The sequence below is a fragment of the Scyliorhinus torazame genome, chromosome 1, assembly GCF_047496885.1.
Source record: "Scyliorhinus torazame isolate Kashiwa2021f chromosome 1, sScyTor2.1, whole genome shotgun sequence".
In the NCBI taxonomy this organism is placed as follows: Eukaryota; Metazoa; Chordata; class Chondrichthyes; order Carcharhiniformes; family Scyliorhinidae; genus Scyliorhinus; species Scyliorhinus torazame.
In genome coordinates this window covers 314,280,396-314,297,192 of record NC_092707.1, presented here as the reverse complement: position 1 = coordinate 314,297,192, position 16,797 = coordinate 314,280,396, and the positions used below count along the sequence as shown (strand labels likewise).

Below are 16,797 nucleotides of genomic sequence, written 5' to 3'. Positions count from 1 at the left end.
TTCCTGTAACATAACCACATCTGCCTTAAGTTTCTTAAGGTGTGCGAGTACCCGTGCCCTCTTTATCGGCCCGTTCAGCCCTCTCACGTTCCACGTGATCAGCCGGGTTGGGGGGCTTCCTACCCCCCCCCTCCCCTTGTCGATTAGCCATCACCTTTTTCCAGCTCCTCACCCGGTTCCCACGCAGCTATATCTCCCCCAGGCGGTGTCCCCCCGCCCATCCCCTCCCATACCAGCTCCCCCTCTCCCCAGCAGCAGCAACCCAGTAATTCCCCCCTCCCACCCCCCCCCCCCGCTAGATCCCCCGCTAGCGTAATTACTCCCCCCATGTTGCTCCCAGAAGTCAGCAAACTCTGGCCGACCTCGGCTTCCCCCCGTGACCTCGGCTCGCACCGTGCGACGCCCCCTCCTTCCTGCTTCTCTATTCCCGCCATAATTATCATAGCGCGGGAACCAAGCCCGCGCTTCTCCCTTGGCCCCACCCCCAATGGCCAACGCCCCATCTCCTCCAACTCCCCTCCTCCCCCCATCACCACCTGTGGAAGAGAGAAAAGTTACCACATCGCAGGATTAGTACATAAAACTCCTCTTTCCCCCCTTTTTAACCCCCCTCTTTGCCCCCCACATTCGCCCCACCACTTTGTTCAAACGTTCTTTTTAATAACCCACTCATTCCAGTTTTTCTTCCACAATAAAAGTCCACGCTTCATCCGCCGTCTCAAAGTAGTGGTGCCTCCCTCGATATGTGACCCAGTCTTGCCGGTTGCAGCATTCCAAATTTTATCTTCTTTTTATGAAGCACCGCCTTGGCCCGATTAAAGCTCGCCCTCCTTCTCGCCACCTCCGCACTCCAGTCTTGATAAACGCGGATCACCGCGTTCTCCCATTTACTGCTCCGAGTTTTCTTTGCCCATCTAAGGACCATTTCTCTATCTTTAAAACGGAGGAATCTCACCACTATGGCTCTGGGAATTTCTCCTGCTCTCGGCCCTCGCGCCATCACTCGGTATGCTCCCCCCACCTCCAATGGACCCACCGGGGCCTCCGCTCCCATTAACGAGTGCAGCATCGTGCTCACATATGCCCCGACGTCCGCTCCCTCCACACCTTCAGGAAGACCAAGAATCCTCAGGTTGTTCCTCCTTGCGTTGTTCTCCAGTGCCTCCAACCTTTCCACACATCGTTTCTGATGTGCCTCATGCGTCTCCGTCTTCACCACCAGGCCCTGTATGTCGTCCTCATTCTCGGCTGCCTTTGCCTTCACGACCCGAAGCTCCCGCTCCTGGGTCTTTTGTTCCTCCTTTAGCCCTTCGATCGCCTGTAGTATCGGGGCCAACAGCTCTTTCTTCATTTCCTTTTTGAGCTCTTCCACACAGCATTTCAAGAACTCTTGTTGTTCAGGGCCCCATGTTAAACTGCCACCTTCCGACGCCATCTTGGTTTTTGCTTGCCTTCCTTGCCGCTGTTCTAAAGGATCCACTGCAATCCGGCCACTTTCTCCTCCTTTTTTCATCCGTATCCAGGGGGGATTCCCTTCTGGTTTACCGCACAGTGTTTTTAGCCGTCAAGATTGCCGTTGGGGCTCCTATCAAGAGCCCAAAAGTCCGTTTCACCGGGAGCTGCCGAAACGTGCGACTCAGCTGGTCATCGCCGCACCCGGAAGTCCCAATATTAGCTATTTTTTAATAATCTATTTCCATAACCCCTTACTCATTTACACTGACTAAAAATGGAACCTTTTTATAATAAGTTTGGTTAACTGCAGCAGAATGTTGCTAGATCAGGAATCAGGTGATTGAAAGAGTTGCATTTCAAATTGTGCAGAGCAAATTAATGAACATACTAGATCCATGTTAGCTTGGTCTGAAACAGACCATGCAATGCTACATATAAAGAATCAAATTATCTGTATAGATAATGAAACATTAATAAACAGATTTTCTAATTTCATTATAACTGGAATTGTTTCATTCAGTTACATGGAAAACAATATGTGGTACAAAAAGCTTCCAGTATCAGTGAGTTTTATTGTATTACTTCAACAAAAGAGTTTTAAAAGACTACTCTGAATCCACTTGTGCATTTTTCCTGCTGTCACAGACAACAGGCGATGATGCGAAGGCTGCAGGAAACCTCACATTATAGTTGTTGAGCTCAGAGGATATGGTCATATTTGGCCACTGGATTGCGATCATTCAGGACCAAAGCCAAGGAAAGGAATAGCTGATAGAAGTATCCAACACACATCACACCAGCCAGATGGAGGGACGGCAGGCATAGCCTCATGGGGATCGAAACTTCCTACCCAGGACACAAAAGGTACTATAACTCACAACTGTGTCATGTTAGCTGCTGCTCAGATACTGTTACGTGTCAAGTCTTGCACATACTGAAAAATTTATAATCACTAGTATATGTCATATTGAATTATTTGGAACTTAAGAATCAAAGGGTTACAAGAACTTTAATACCCTACATTCCCTTTGAATATTTAGTTCACCTTTCTCATATGTAGGGTAGTGGGTGCCTGGAACTCGCTGCTGGAGGAGGTGTTGGAAGCAGGGACGATAGTGACGCTTGGAGGGCCGACGGGCCTGTTCCTGTGCTGTACTTTTCTTTGTTCTTATGTGCATTTTTCCCTCCTTTTTCTTCCCATTGATATAAGCCTTTTGGATCGACGCAAGCCTTTTGGATCCAACTGCAATTCTGATCTCAAACACTGTGGTCTCTCACTCCTTTCAGTTTCTTTAAAACTCTCCTCAAAACCCATTTCTTCAGTCGGACTTGTAAAAACCTCCACTATCCTTCCTTTCTAGCTCAATGTCAATTTTTCCTTCTTCTTATCTGTCAGCTTTAATTGGACAATTTTTATATTATTGAAACTCTACTCCAGAAAGTTGAGCACATATTCCAGGCTTACACTTCACGCAGTGCTGATGGAGAACCATCCTTTCAGATGAGGGCTTAAATTTAGTACAAGGGTCCAAAATATAAAGGGTTAATTTGGGACTGAGTGTAGTACCACCAAAACAGATGTAAGAGAACACACAACCCACGCCTTGGTGTCAGTGTAGTGTTGGACAGAGCCGTGTGTAGAAGCATGGAGACAGCTCCAAAGTTGCACCTTCCAGACCTAAGTATTATTAAGAAGCTAGATACAAACCGTTGAACTATCTAAGACTGCAAATATCTTAATAAGATCTACCAAATTATGGTCTATCAAGTGAACATAAAAGATTCCATAACACTATTCAAAAATCAGCAGGATAATTTGACAAGTGTCCAGGTCAATATTAATGGTGATATGGCACTCAGGTCAGTCACTTTTTGGGTTGTCTGTGAGAGTCCAGATGTTTCAGGTTTCAAACTTCATTTAGATGAGTGGAAGTTGCCTGTATGTGATTTTCTTTTTTTAACATGGTTTGGTTGTTGCATGTCAACCACCACACGGTCTCAACAGAGTACAGCCATGATCCAACGGCAAGGGGTTTCTGAGACATTTGTGGGCCAGGCTCCACTGTGAGACATTAGTAGGGTCTGTGCATGGTCGTATGTATGTGACCTGTGGCCAGGAACAGGCTGAAGCTGAAAAAGCAGTCAAACCAGTAACCAGATACAGCTTCAGTAGGAGACTGATATCTTTCAATCATTGCAGTGATGGGAGAATAGCAGTAAACTGAACCGAGATACGTTTGAATATCTTCCAACCAGCTCCCACAGCAAAACACTTCCCCCTGTTGATTAAGATCAATGGCGATATCCTGTAAAATGAGGACCCTTTTCCATATCTTGGAAGTCTCCTCTCGAAGATAGACATAGACAACAGAATGCAGCATCACCTCCAATGTGCCAGCTCAGCCTTCAGCTGCCTGAAGAAAACAATACTTGAGGACAAGGATCCCAAAGTTGGGACCCAAAGGTGCGGAATCCTCCGCATCTTGAGGGGCCGAGCCCTAACCTTGAGGGGCTAGGCCCGCGCCGGATTGATTTCCGCCCGCCAGCTGGCGGGAAAGGCCTTTGGTGCCCCGCCAGCTGGCGCGAAACTGACTTTGCCGTGCGGCGCATACGCGGGAGCGTCAGCGGCCGCTCACGGCATCCCCGCGCATGCGCAGTGGAGGGGGTCTCTTCCGCCTCCGCCATAGTGGAGACCATGGCGAAGGCGGAAGGAAAAGAGTGCCCCCACGGCACAGGCCCGCCCGCGGATCGGTGGGCCCCGATCGCGGGCCAGGCCACCGTGGGGGCACCCCCCTGGGGCCAGATCGCCGCGCGCGCCCCCCCCCCCCCCCGAGGACCCCGGAGCCTGCCCACGCCGCCTTGTCCCGCCGGTAAGAGAGGTGGTTTGATTCTCGCCGGCGGGACAGGCATTCCAGCAGCGGGACTTCGGCCCATCGTGGGCTGGAGAATCGCTGGGGGGGGGGGGGGGGGGGGGGACCCGCCAACCGGCGCGATTCCCACCCCCGCCGAATATCCGGTGCCGGAGAATTTGGCAACCGGCGGGGGGGGGGGGAGGAATCACGCCAGCCCCCGGCGATTCTCCGACCCGGCGGGGGGGTCGGAAAATCCCGCCCCACACTTCAAAGCAACTGCTCTACACAAAACCCAGTCATAGCAGGAGACTCCTGGGAGGATGGCAGAAATGCTTTAAGGATGTCCTCAAAGCATCCTTGAAGAGATCAAATGTCCTCACCAACTCATGGGAAACCTTGACTTGTGACCAACAAAATGGAGAAGGTTCATACGGGAAAGCACCAAACACATCAAAAGACTTTGTCGGGGATGTGCAGAGGTAAAGTCGAGGTGTCGGACGAAGCACAAAAACCTCCAAACAACCAATCTACTCAACCCTTCAAGCACCAGCTGCCCCACATGTGGCAGAGTCCGCAGATCGCACATAGGGCTTATCAGCCATCTGAAAACCCATCAAACCAGATTGTAAGCAAATCGTACTCAATCCTGAGGGACTGCCCAAGGTTTGTCCCTCACTAAATCTCACTAAAGCAGGTTTCTGGTGATTTCTCGCTGTTTGTGGGACTTTATTGGGCAAAATTGGTTGCCAGGTTTCCCTATATTATAACAGTGACTAGTAGTCGATGAGCTGAAATGTCCTGAGGTCATGAAAGGTCTATAAAGGTAAGTTATTTCTTTTCTGATTGTAAAACTAATGTTCATAAAGCTGCCACTAAATTTCCCACATGAAATGTAAATTTTTTTAAAATATGAAAATCACAGGACCTGTTGATAATATCTGGCAGCAGTAATACAAATATACAAATATAAAAAGGTGGGACAAGATGGGACAAACTGATATGATATATATCATAAGAAATTCAAAATTGCTGGGGACTGGACTACAGTAAGTTATCAGGTTATCCTTTCAGCTCTGGAATTGAACCCAGTTTAGAGTATTGATATGGAATTCTCTTCTCTCTAATGACTGCAACAGTCTTGCAGGAAGGTTGGGCAATCTCAAACCAGTTCAGATTTCAGGGCACAAAATTGATCTTAAACCACAATATACACAAGATAAGAGCATATGATGCTACTACACAAAATAAGAGTATACAGTATTACTACACAAGTTAAGAACATACGTTGTGGGGGGTGAGGGAGGTGATATATTAGTAACGATAGAGGACTGGTTTAATTAAGAGGAAACAGTCAGGATAAATGGATCATTTCCAGGTTGATAAATTGTAACTAGTGGGGTGCTGCAGGGATCAGTGCTGGGGCCACAACTATTTATGATCTATATTAATGACTTAGATGAAGGGACAGACTGTATTGTAGCTAAATTTGGTAGTGACACAAAGATAGGTAGGAAAGCAAGTTTGAGAAGGATCCATAGTTTGTAAAGGGATACAGACAGGTTAAGTGAGTAGGCAGAAATTTGGCAGATGGGAGTATATTGTGGGAAAACATGAGGTTGTCCATTTTGGCAGGAAGAATAGAAAATCAGAGTATTATTTAAATGGAGAGAGATTGCAGAATGCACAGTATTGAGGGACCTGGATCCTTGTACATGAATCACAAAAAGTCAGCATACAGGTACAACAAGTAATTAAGGCAGCAAAAGGAACGTTGGTCTTTATTGCAAGCAGAATGGAGTGTAAAAGTAGAGAAGTCTTGCTACAGCTGTACACGAGCATTGGTTAAGACCACAACAAGAGTATTGAATATGGTTTTGGCCACCTTACTTAAGGAGGGACGTACTTCATTGGAGATAGTAAGAGAGAAGATTCACCACGCTGATTCCTGGGATAAAAGGGTTGTTTTATGAGGAACGTTGAGCAGATTGGGCCTATACTCATTTGTCATGGACAGAATGTATTTGCTAGCTTATCATCTGTAACCAGTATGCTTTGTGTGGAAAGAGGTGTGTCTTTTCTTATCCTTTGAATGTGTATTCCAACTAAATAATTCAATAGCGAGCTTTTGTGAATTTAAATAAATACGGTTATTTAGTCTTGCACACTTACCCTGAGTTAATGCACCATGACACACTTGGTCTCACACATGAACACACGCACACAGATTGGATACAGATAAAGATTTTACAGATTACAGTTAATTCAGCCTCCGAATTACGATCTCCCATGTGGAATCATGTGGTTTCTTGAATGGATTTGATGGTTTAAAGATTTGGGGTTTTGGACCCTCACTTTTTGGTTGACATGGGAGTCAAAGGTTATGGAAGACAAGCAGAAAAGTGGAGTTAAGGCTATAACAGGTCACCCATGATCTTATTGACTGGTATAACAGACTGAGGAGCTGAATGACCTTGTGCTGCTCCTATTTCTTATGCTCTTGTGTTTCTAATGACCACTTGAGCAAATTGCTAGTGAACATCTTGTTATTAATGGACCACAGCAAAGCCTTTGAGAGATGTATTAGAGATGTTTATTCCTTTGTTAGAAATTATATGTAGGCTTAAGATTTTCAAAAGAATACACTGAAAATACTGCTACCCCCTCCATTATCTCTACTGACACAGTAATGATACGTTTATGATACCAGCAACCCAGAGGTTTTAAGTTCAAATTCCACCATAGTAAATTATAAAACCGAATGCAATAATTTGTAGGTTGACACCAGGTAACAATTACCTGAAATGTTGTGGACAAAAATCACTTAACAGCTGTCAAGGAAGGTAACTCGCTATGCCTATATATGCTGGCAAGTGATTCCTGTCCTACACTAAGTAATTGATTGTTAATGCCCTTTGAAAGGCTAAGCAAGCCTCTTAATTATAAAATCACATCTAAAAGAAAGCAAAGCAAAAGCAAAATACTGTGGATGTTGGAAATCTGAACTACAAACAGATATTGCTGGAAAAACTCAGCATCTGCAGAGAGACTCTGCTCTTAAGAATCATATGAGGCGAAATGTTAATTATTTTCTCTCTCCACAGAGACTGCCAGAACTGTTGAGTTTTCCCAGTAATTTATGTTTTATTTTAAGTAACCACACCACCTTCTCAAAACAATTAGAAGCATTGGATATTAGCCACTTCCTGAGAACAAAAAAAAAATTCATTGAAACATGAATTACACAGCTAATTTTGGGTTCTATACAACTCTAGAGATGTAAACTTACCATTAGAATTTTTAGCATGTTGAATTGATTCTGTGGTTTGCTTCATTACCCCATCATCTGCAGCAACCACTAATATCACAATGTCAGTCACATTAGCACCGCGGGCCCTCATTGCTGAAAAGGCAGCATGGCCTGGGGTATCCAGGAAGGTTATCTTTTCACCAGATGGCAAGTAAACTGTGCAAACAAATAAAACATTTTAGTCAGCACACAAGAAAAAGTACACAAAATTTTTTAACTACATCAGTAAATGCAAACAGCAGCAAATCTATTAACTTTTTCAAAAATAAATTTAGAGTATCCAATTTTTTTTTCCAATTAAGGGACAATTCGCAGTGACTGTGATTCAAAATGTTTGCTCAACTTCTCACACAAGCCGCTGACTGGAGAATTAATGGAAATTGCAATTGGTTGTTAGTAAACATTCAGGATCAAGGCAGGCCCTGGGTTGGTTGGTGGGCCCTTGTCGCCCGCCGCACTCAGTGGGGTGAAGGATTCAGGCCCGGAGGGCGACTGTCCGAAAGCTGTCAGCCACCCAGTGTCGGGAGCAGAGGTTGCACATGTGGCTCTCTGCAGTGGGTGTAGCGCTCACTCGTGCCTGACACTGTATCGCCGCTCACCTCCTCTAGCGGACTCTCAGAATCTGACACATCATAATTGAAGGTTCTTTTGTTTTTTCTGCCTCAATAGATAGTTCAGGCAGTGTCCTATTGGACCCCCCTCCACCACCCAATCGACTCACTTCCCCCCCCCCCCAAACCCCGTACAGTGATACTGAGGGGAATGTACCCTGTTTCTCCAACACAAAATTAGTTTTGTATCGTTTGGCCTTGTATATATTTTTTACTGTTTTAATAAAAAGATATGGCCAATCTACCTACCCTGCACATTTTTTGGGTTTGTGGGGGTGAGACCCATGCAGACACGGGGAGAATGTGCAAATCTATTATCAGATAGGCGCTATTAAGTTGTTATTGTAAAGAAGTGGATATTGCATATATCAAAAGGTCATTCAGACTTTAAATAAATTCCGCAATAGGTCTTCACCTTTCAATGAGTTTGTGCTATGCTAAGTGTCTAAATATTTTTGACATGGTTGATTTTCATCAGCCATTCAGAAATGTTGGTGAAAATCTGAAGTACATAGAGGAATATTCTATAGAACTCTATGAAATGATACTCTTGTTTAAATAAGAATAAAAGCCCATTTTTCAAAATTAAAAAAAAACTTTATTAGAGCATTTATATAAACAATAAACACACAAATAAGAGCATCTGGGCTCTCAGGGAGGTAAGACATCGGCCTCTCTCGCCCCTGGACTCTCAGGACTTCCGACACCTCAAATATCGCTACCTCTGCGATATTTTACCCCCAACACTGTGGACATTACATCCGCAAACCCCTGTCAGACTCCCTTCAGTTTCGGACACGCCCAAAACATGTGGACATGGTTCTCACGCCTCCCAGCACACCATCCACACCTATCCTATACTCTCTCAATGAACCTGCTCATCCTTGCCATCGTCATATGCGCCCTGTGAACTACTTTACACTGAATAAGGCTGAACCTTGCACATGCCAAGGATGCATTCACCCTTCACAGGGCCTCTTCCCATGTCCCAGCCTCCACCTTCCCCCATTTCCGCTTAACATCTCCTATTGAGGCTCCCTCGCAGTCCATCAGCTCCTAATAAACCTCAGACACCATCCCCTCCCTTACCGACTTCCCTTGGGCAGCATGGTAGCACAGTGGTTAGCACTGTGGCTTCACAGTGCCAGGGTCCCAGGTTCGATTCCAGGCTGGGTCACTGTGAGGAGTATGCATGTTCTCTCCGTGCCTGCGTGGGTTTCCTCCGGTTTCCTCCCACTAGTCCCAAAAGACGTGCTGTTAATTAATTTGGACATTCTGGGCAAGGCTGAAGCCTTTACACATGTTTCTTTGTAACAAGCAAGCTTGGCTCTGAATGAAAGATTGTGAGGACGCTTACCAAAATGTTTTTTAAAATTACAGAAATTATTGTTCCTTTTTAACACAAAACTGAAGCTGCAGCTTTCTTGCGACACATCACCCTCTGGGGTTGTCTCACATATAATGCCTTCAGACGAAGAGCAACAAATGACATTTGCATCCTGGACAGTGACTCGCACTGAATCCAACTATACTCAACTTGAGAAAGAAGTTCTCAGCATTATTTTTGGTATTCGAAGGTTCCACCATTATTTATCTGGCCGTCAATTTACTCTATTGACCGACCTTCGTCCTTAACAACAATTTTTGGGCCGTATAAGGAGATCCCTTCGCTTGCTGCTCGTTGATTACAATGTTGGGCGTTAATCTTTTCGGCACACGATTATGTCATCATATACGCTTTGTCTCGACTGCCACTGCAAAGACCAGAAAGATAAGCACAAATCTGATGAAAACTTCTTTCATTTGTCTCATATGGAAAACGTTCCACGTCTTCTCAGGTGCAAAGATTTATCTGAATGGATCCGGTGATGGGGAAGATGTTGGACATGATTCAAAAAGGCACTCTTACAGAAGAGCACAGGAAGAATCCAGTCTTTAAGTCCCATCTTACCAGATATCTTGAGTTGACAGTACAGAATGGAATACTGTTGTGGGGTATTATAGAGTAATCATTCCGTTGTGTCTACGAAGCAAAATACCGAAACAGCTACACGAGGGCCATCCTGCTGTAGTTAGAATTTAGGAGTTGGTGAGAACCTACTTCTGGTGGCCAGCGTTGAATGCCCAAATAGAGGAGAAAGCGGAGTTATGCCAATCCTGCACTGCGCTGAGAAATGTACCTCCACTCCAACCTTTGCATCCATGGGAATAGCCTATCATGTTATGGTACAGAATCCATATCAATTATGCGGGACCAATCAAAGGACAAATTATTTTGGTCATGTTTGATGAGCATTTGAAGTGGTTGCAGGTTGCCATCGAGAAATTGACAACTACAGAACAGACTATAGAAAGGCTTGATGATTTGCAAGATTCGAATGACCTGCACAACTCGTGAGCGATAGCGGTACACAGTTTACATCAGCCAAATTCGAGGACTACCTGAAGGAGTGTAGCATCTTCCATATCAAATCTGCCCCCTACCATCCAGCTACCAACAGCTGAGCTGAACATTTCATATAAACGCTCAAGCATGCAGTGCAGGTTTCAAGGGATAAAGGCTTTCTAATGACATACAGAAACACTGCACATTCAACAACACAAAGCTCACCAGTTACACAATTTTCAATCGTAAACTGCACACACAGTTCAACCTTTTGACATCCCCTTCAACTTCAGAGATAGTCAGGCAACAACATCAGACGCAAGTGGCTAGAAAGGAACAACATTCCAAAAGCAGAGTCTTTGACTGTGGGGAACATGTTCTCGCAAGAAATTACACCTCAGGCGAAAAATGGACTCCAGCAATTGTATTCATGGAAACCAGTCCGCTTTCATATACTGTAAAATCTGACGAATTTGGGATTGGCACGCTGACCAGTTATTATCTGCGTGTACAGAGAGTAAAGAATCAGTATCTGATGTTTTTATCACATGGAGTATGGATAGTGACCTGCCCGACTTGAGAACTACAACAGTATAAATTACGGAATCTGTTACGACAGAATCAGAGAATACGTACACAACCAGAGACAGTTCCTGAGTTTGTTTCGTCAGATGTAACCCCGCCCACCATACAGGAAGAGACTCCTGGTACCCCTTAAAGCCAAGTTCCTGAACGTCGTGTTCTGCCAAAATGGGACAGACATCCACACAAGAAACTGTCGTACTAATGTACATATGTTTCCGTAACATAATAATGTTGGTTATGGCAAAATGTTTTGGATCTGTGTTAAAGTGTTTGTTTAAATAAAAATGCCAGGGATACTAAAGGAGTAAAGAGGGAGGGGTGTTATGTATCAGAGTTACACTATTGGCTGGTGTAATGAAATGTGTTACACAATGACGTCATCAGAGGGCGCACGGTGGTACAGTGGTTAGCACTGCTGCTTCACGACACTGAGGACCGAGTTCAATCCCAACCCCAGGTCACTGTTCGCATGGAGTTTGGACATTCTCCCCGTGTTTGCGTGGGTTTCACCCCCACAACCCAAAGATGTGCAGGTAGGTGGATTGCCCCTTAATTGGGAAAAGCATTGGGTACTTAAAAAAAAAAAATTTCATGACATCATCAGAGCATTTTGCGGGCTTTTGTGGAGTTCACCATTGTACCCTGTTTGAGCAGCATCTTATAAAATAAACCTCATTGCACTATGTTGTATTAACTATTTGTGTGCCACCTCTGATTCTTTCTCATTGCGGCTAATCTGACACTCCCGATTAGAGCAGGCAAATGCCATGTAGCGATGACAGAAAGATAGTTGCAGAAAATAGATATTTTACAGATGTTATTGTAGGAAAATGCTACTAAAACTAAAATGTTGATATGGCATATACATTCCAATAAGTATCAAAAAAACAATACTGGGAGTTGATTACATTTTCAATAAAAAATCCTCATTACCTAAAAATCTAAGTACCAGAGTTTTAAAACCTACAATTCAGAAAAAATTATTTATCAGGGTCAACTGAGGCATGCATACAGAGGATTGCGAAACATACCAAGGAATGCGCCAATATGTTGAGTGATACCTCCTGCCTCCATAGCTGCAACCTGAGTTTTCCTAAGACTGTCAAGTAATGTTGTTTTTCCATGGTCAACGTGACCCATTATAGTAACCACAGGTGACCTGGGAACTAGTACAGTTGGATCTGAGTGTGGCCTAAAACAGAAAGTACATTGTGATTAGTTCACAGATGGTGGTGGAAATCTCACGGTTAGTTTTTTTTAAATAAACATTTTATTGCGTTTTTTTTTGGCATTGTAACAGCAGCAATATAAACAATGTACATATAAATATAAACATAGTGCAAATACCACCTCCCTCCCCCACAGGTCCCACCATTACTTAACCCCCGTACTCTACACTAACCTACCCCACCCCCTTCTGCTGACGATTAATTCTCTGCGAAGAAGTCGATGAATGCTTGCCGCCTCTGGGCTAACCCAAACAATGACCCTCTCATGGCGAACTTAATTTTCTCCAGGCACAGAAAGCCAGCCATGTCCGATAGCCAGGTCTCCAACTTCGGGGGCTTTGTGTCCCTCCACACTAGTAATATCCGCCTTCGGGCTACCAGGGAAGCAAAGGCCAGAACATCTGCCGCTTTCTCCTCCTGGATTCCCGGATCATGCAACACCCCGAAAATTGCCACCTCTGGACTCAATGCCACCCTTGTATTTAATACCTTGGACATGACGTCAGCAAACCCCTGCCAAAATCCCCTCAGCTTTGGACATGCCCAGAACATGTGGACATGGTTCACTGGTCCTCCCGCACATTTTGCACCCGTCTTCCACCCCAAAGAATCTGCTCATCCGAGCCACTGTCATGTGAGCCCGGTGCACGACCTTGAATTGAATCAGGCTGAGCCTGGCGCACGTCGTGGTCGCGTTGACTCTACTCAACGTGCCCGCCCAAAGGCCCTCCTCAGTCTCTCCCCCCAGCAGGAGTGGGAAGGTTGGTACCTGTCTACGCAGAAAGTCCCGCACCTGCACCTGTCGACGCAGAAAGTCCCGCACTTGCAATCTCACGGTAAGTTAACTAATTCCTCAGCAATTAAGAATCTAATAAGAAGTCGAAAAATGTGCAGGTAAGGTGGATTGGCCACGCTAAATGGCCCTTAGTGTCCAAGAAGTTAGGTGGGGTTATGAGGAAAAGGTGGAAGCATAGGCCTCAGTAGGGTGCTCTTTCAGAAGGCCCGTGAAGACTCGGTGGGCCAAATGGCCTCCTTCTGCACTGTAGATATTCTATGATTCCAAGTCTTGAAAAGATAACAAAATGCAAAATAATATTTCTATATGGCACAATCATCATGGGGAAAGACTATCAGAAAGAATAACCGACCTGGGGACAGTTGATAACAACATCAGCTTGTATTTCTATAGCATCTTTAACAAATAGGAGTTTGATAAAGCAAAATCTGACACTGAGCCACATAAGAGGATGTTAAAGTAGATGGCCAAAAGCACAGTCAAAGAAGTGGGTTTTAAGGAACATCTTACAAGGGCAAAGCGAGGTAGAGGAGCAAGGAGGTTTAGAGAGGGAATACCAGAGCTTAGGATCAAGGCAGTTCAAGGCGCAGCCTGCAATGGTAGAGAAGGTAAAAACGGGAATGCTCAAGAGGCCAGAATTAGATGAGTGCAGATATCCGAGGTTTGTGGGCTGAAGGAAATTACAGATATTGAGATGGGCAAGGCCATGAAGGAATTTGAAACAAGGATGAGAATTTTAAAACCCAGGGCGGCACGGTGGCACCAGAGACCCACGTTCGAATCTGACCTCGGGTGACTGTGTGGAGTTTGCATGTTCTCGCGTGTCTACATGGGTTTCCTCCGGGTGCTTCGGTTTCCTCCCACAATCCAACGATGTGCAGGTCGGGTGGATTGGCCATGTTAAATTTCTCCTTAGCGTCCAATGGTTAGGTGGGGTTATGAGGATGGGGTGGTACAAACTCGATGGGCCAATTGACCTCCTTCTGTAGGGATTCTATGATTCTAGGTGTTATTTTATTAGAAGTCAATGTATGCTAGCAAGTACAGAGTTTATAAAGGAAAACGTAGTTGAAGGAACATAAATGTTGTAAATGGATTTTTATGAATGAGAATGTTTCTGAACAATAAAGTCTGCAATAGACACTTGGAACTTTATTTCATTTAATCTCAGCCGAGGTCCTGGGATCTGCCCATGGTGGATACTGGGTGAATTGGCATGGTAGGAGTTAGAGCAAAAGGTGGTGGTGGTTGGTGGGTGGGTGGGGGGGAGGGGGCGGCGGAGATGAGGCATGGTGAGTGTGGTGGTTGAGAATGTATGTGGGTTAGGAAGAGGGAGGCGGCCAAGAAAATAAGTAGAGTGGTTGATGGGGAGGGGAGCAGAGTGGAGTATGAATGGGCACTAAATTGGCTGTGGGGCTATAAAGGGCCATAAGAGCTAGGCAAGAGACTTAAGGTGACCTGGAAGGTACGAGGGGCCATGCGGTAAGATAGAGGGGCATAGGTTAGCATGGGGGGTATGAGGAGCCATTGGAGGTGGGGGCAAAGGTTGGCATGAATGATGTGAGGGGCCTTGGGGGTGGGTGTAGGGCATGATGTGGCATGGGGCGGCGGAGATGAGGCATGGTGAGTGTGGTGGTTGAGAATGTATGTGGGTTAGGAAGAGGGAGGCGGCCAAGAAAATAAGTAGAGTGGTTGATGGGGAGGGGAGCAGAGTGGAGGACCCGGCAGGACTGAATAAGGTATTTCGGGACTTCTATAGTAAGCTGTACACTTCAGAACCCCGGAAGAGCCAGAGGAGATGAAAAGGTTCCTGGATGGACTAACCTTCCCAAAAGTAGGCAGGGGACTAGTGGACGAGCTGGGGGCCCCGATTAGAATGGAGGAGGTATTGGCGGGTCAAAAGGCCATGCAGTCGGGGAAAGCCCCGGGGCCGGATGGATACCCAGTAGAGTTTTACAAGAAGTTCTCGGAGATAATGGGACCATTCCTGACAAGGGTTTTTAATGAGGCAAGGGACAGAGGGACCCTACCGCCGTCGATGTCGCAAGCCACCATCTCGCTGATATTGAAGCAGGACAAGGACCTGGAATCCTGCGGGTCATACAGGCCAATCTCCCTGATCATAGATCATAGAATCATAGAATTTACAGTGCAGAAGGAGGCCATTCGGCCCATCGAGTCTGCACTGGCTCTTGGAAAGAGCACCCTACCCAAGGTCAACACCTCCACCCTATCCCCATAACCCAGTAACCCCACCCAACATTAAGGGCAATTTTGGACACTAAGGGCAAATTTATCATGGCCAATCCACCTAACCTGCACATCTTTGGACTGTGGGAGGAAACCGGAGCACCCGGAGGAAACCCACGCACACACGGGGAGGATGTGCAGACTCCGCACAGACAGCGACCCAAGCCGGAATCGAACCTGGGACCCTGGAGCTGTGAAGCAATTGTGCTATCCACAATGCTACCATGCTGCCCACTGGCAATGTGGATGCCAAGCTCCTGGCCAAGGTCCTGGCGATTAGAATGGAGGACTGCGTACCGGAGGTGATTGGGGACGATCAGACAGGGTTTGTGAAAGGCAGGCAGCTGACAGCTAACTTGAGAAGATTGCTTAATGTGATCATGATGCCCCCGACGGGCAAGGAGGTGGAGGTAGTGGCGGCAATGGACGCTGAGAAGGCCTTCGACCGGATGGAGTGGGGCTATTTGTGGGAGGTGCTTGGACGGTTTGGGTTCGGGGAGGGACTGGTTAATTGGGTCAGACTATTGTACCAGGCCCCAAAAGCTAGCGTTAGGACGAACAGGATAATGTCAGATTATTTCAGACTACATCGCGGGACCAGACAGGGGTGCCCACTCTCCCCGTTGCTGTTCGCGCTGGCCATAGTGCCGTTGGTGATGGCGTTGAGAACTGCGAAGGGGTGGAAGGGAATGACTAGGGGGGGGGTTGAAATGGCCAAGAGTGAGATGTTTGTGGTGCAGGCAAGGGGCCAGGAGAATAGACCGAAGGAGCTGCCATTTAGGCTGGTGGAGGAAAGTTTCCGATACTTGGGGATACAGGTGGCACGAGACTGGGGCAGGTTGCTAAGTTAAATTTGACTAGAGTGGTGGAACAAATGAAGAGGGAGTTTCGGAGATGGGATGCACTCCCGCTGTCACTGGCGGGGAGGGTGCAGACTGTAAAGATGGCAATCCTCCCTAGATTCCTGTTCATCTTCCAGTACCTCCCAATCTTTATCCCTCTTCGCGGGAGAGTGAACGTCAGCAGGGGGGGGGGGGAGAGATTAGAGTAGAGTAGGAGGGATAAATAGGCGGGTAGTGTCTATGGGAGAGGAACGGGCATGTGCAGTATGGTTTGATTGAAGTATTGGTTTTATATTGATGCTTGCACATTTCTGTCATCTGTAACTGTTTACAATGCAAAAAAAATACCTCAATAAAATTGTTTGTTAAAGAAAAAGAGAATGTATGTGGGGTGAGGGCTGGAGGGCAGCTTTAATTGTTTTTTAAAACTATAATACAGTGTTGGTGCACTGAGGCAGGCCTTCTGCCCAGCCCGCTCCTGCAT

At 46.0% G+C, this 16,797-nt stretch overlaps 1 protein-coding gene across 4 annotated transcripts in view; it reads right to left on the bottom strand.

The window, feature by feature from the left end:
- The window catches only part of mtif2 (mitochondrial translational initiation factor 2), a 73,780-nt gene that overhangs the window by 26,755 nt on the left and 30,228 nt on the right, over positions 1–16,797 (bottom strand). For all 4 annotated transcript variants that reach the window (XM_072507849.1, XM_072507848.1, XM_072507850.1 and 1 more), the window contains 2 exons: positions 12,228–12,388; positions 7,594–7,770 (listed from right to left, as the gene is read on the bottom strand). In XM_072507849.1, coding sequence (XP_072363950.1) covers positions 7,594–7,770; positions 12,228–12,388 — 338 coding nt within the window. The remainder of the gene's footprint in view (positions 1–7,593; positions 7,771–12,227; positions 12,389–16,797) is intronic.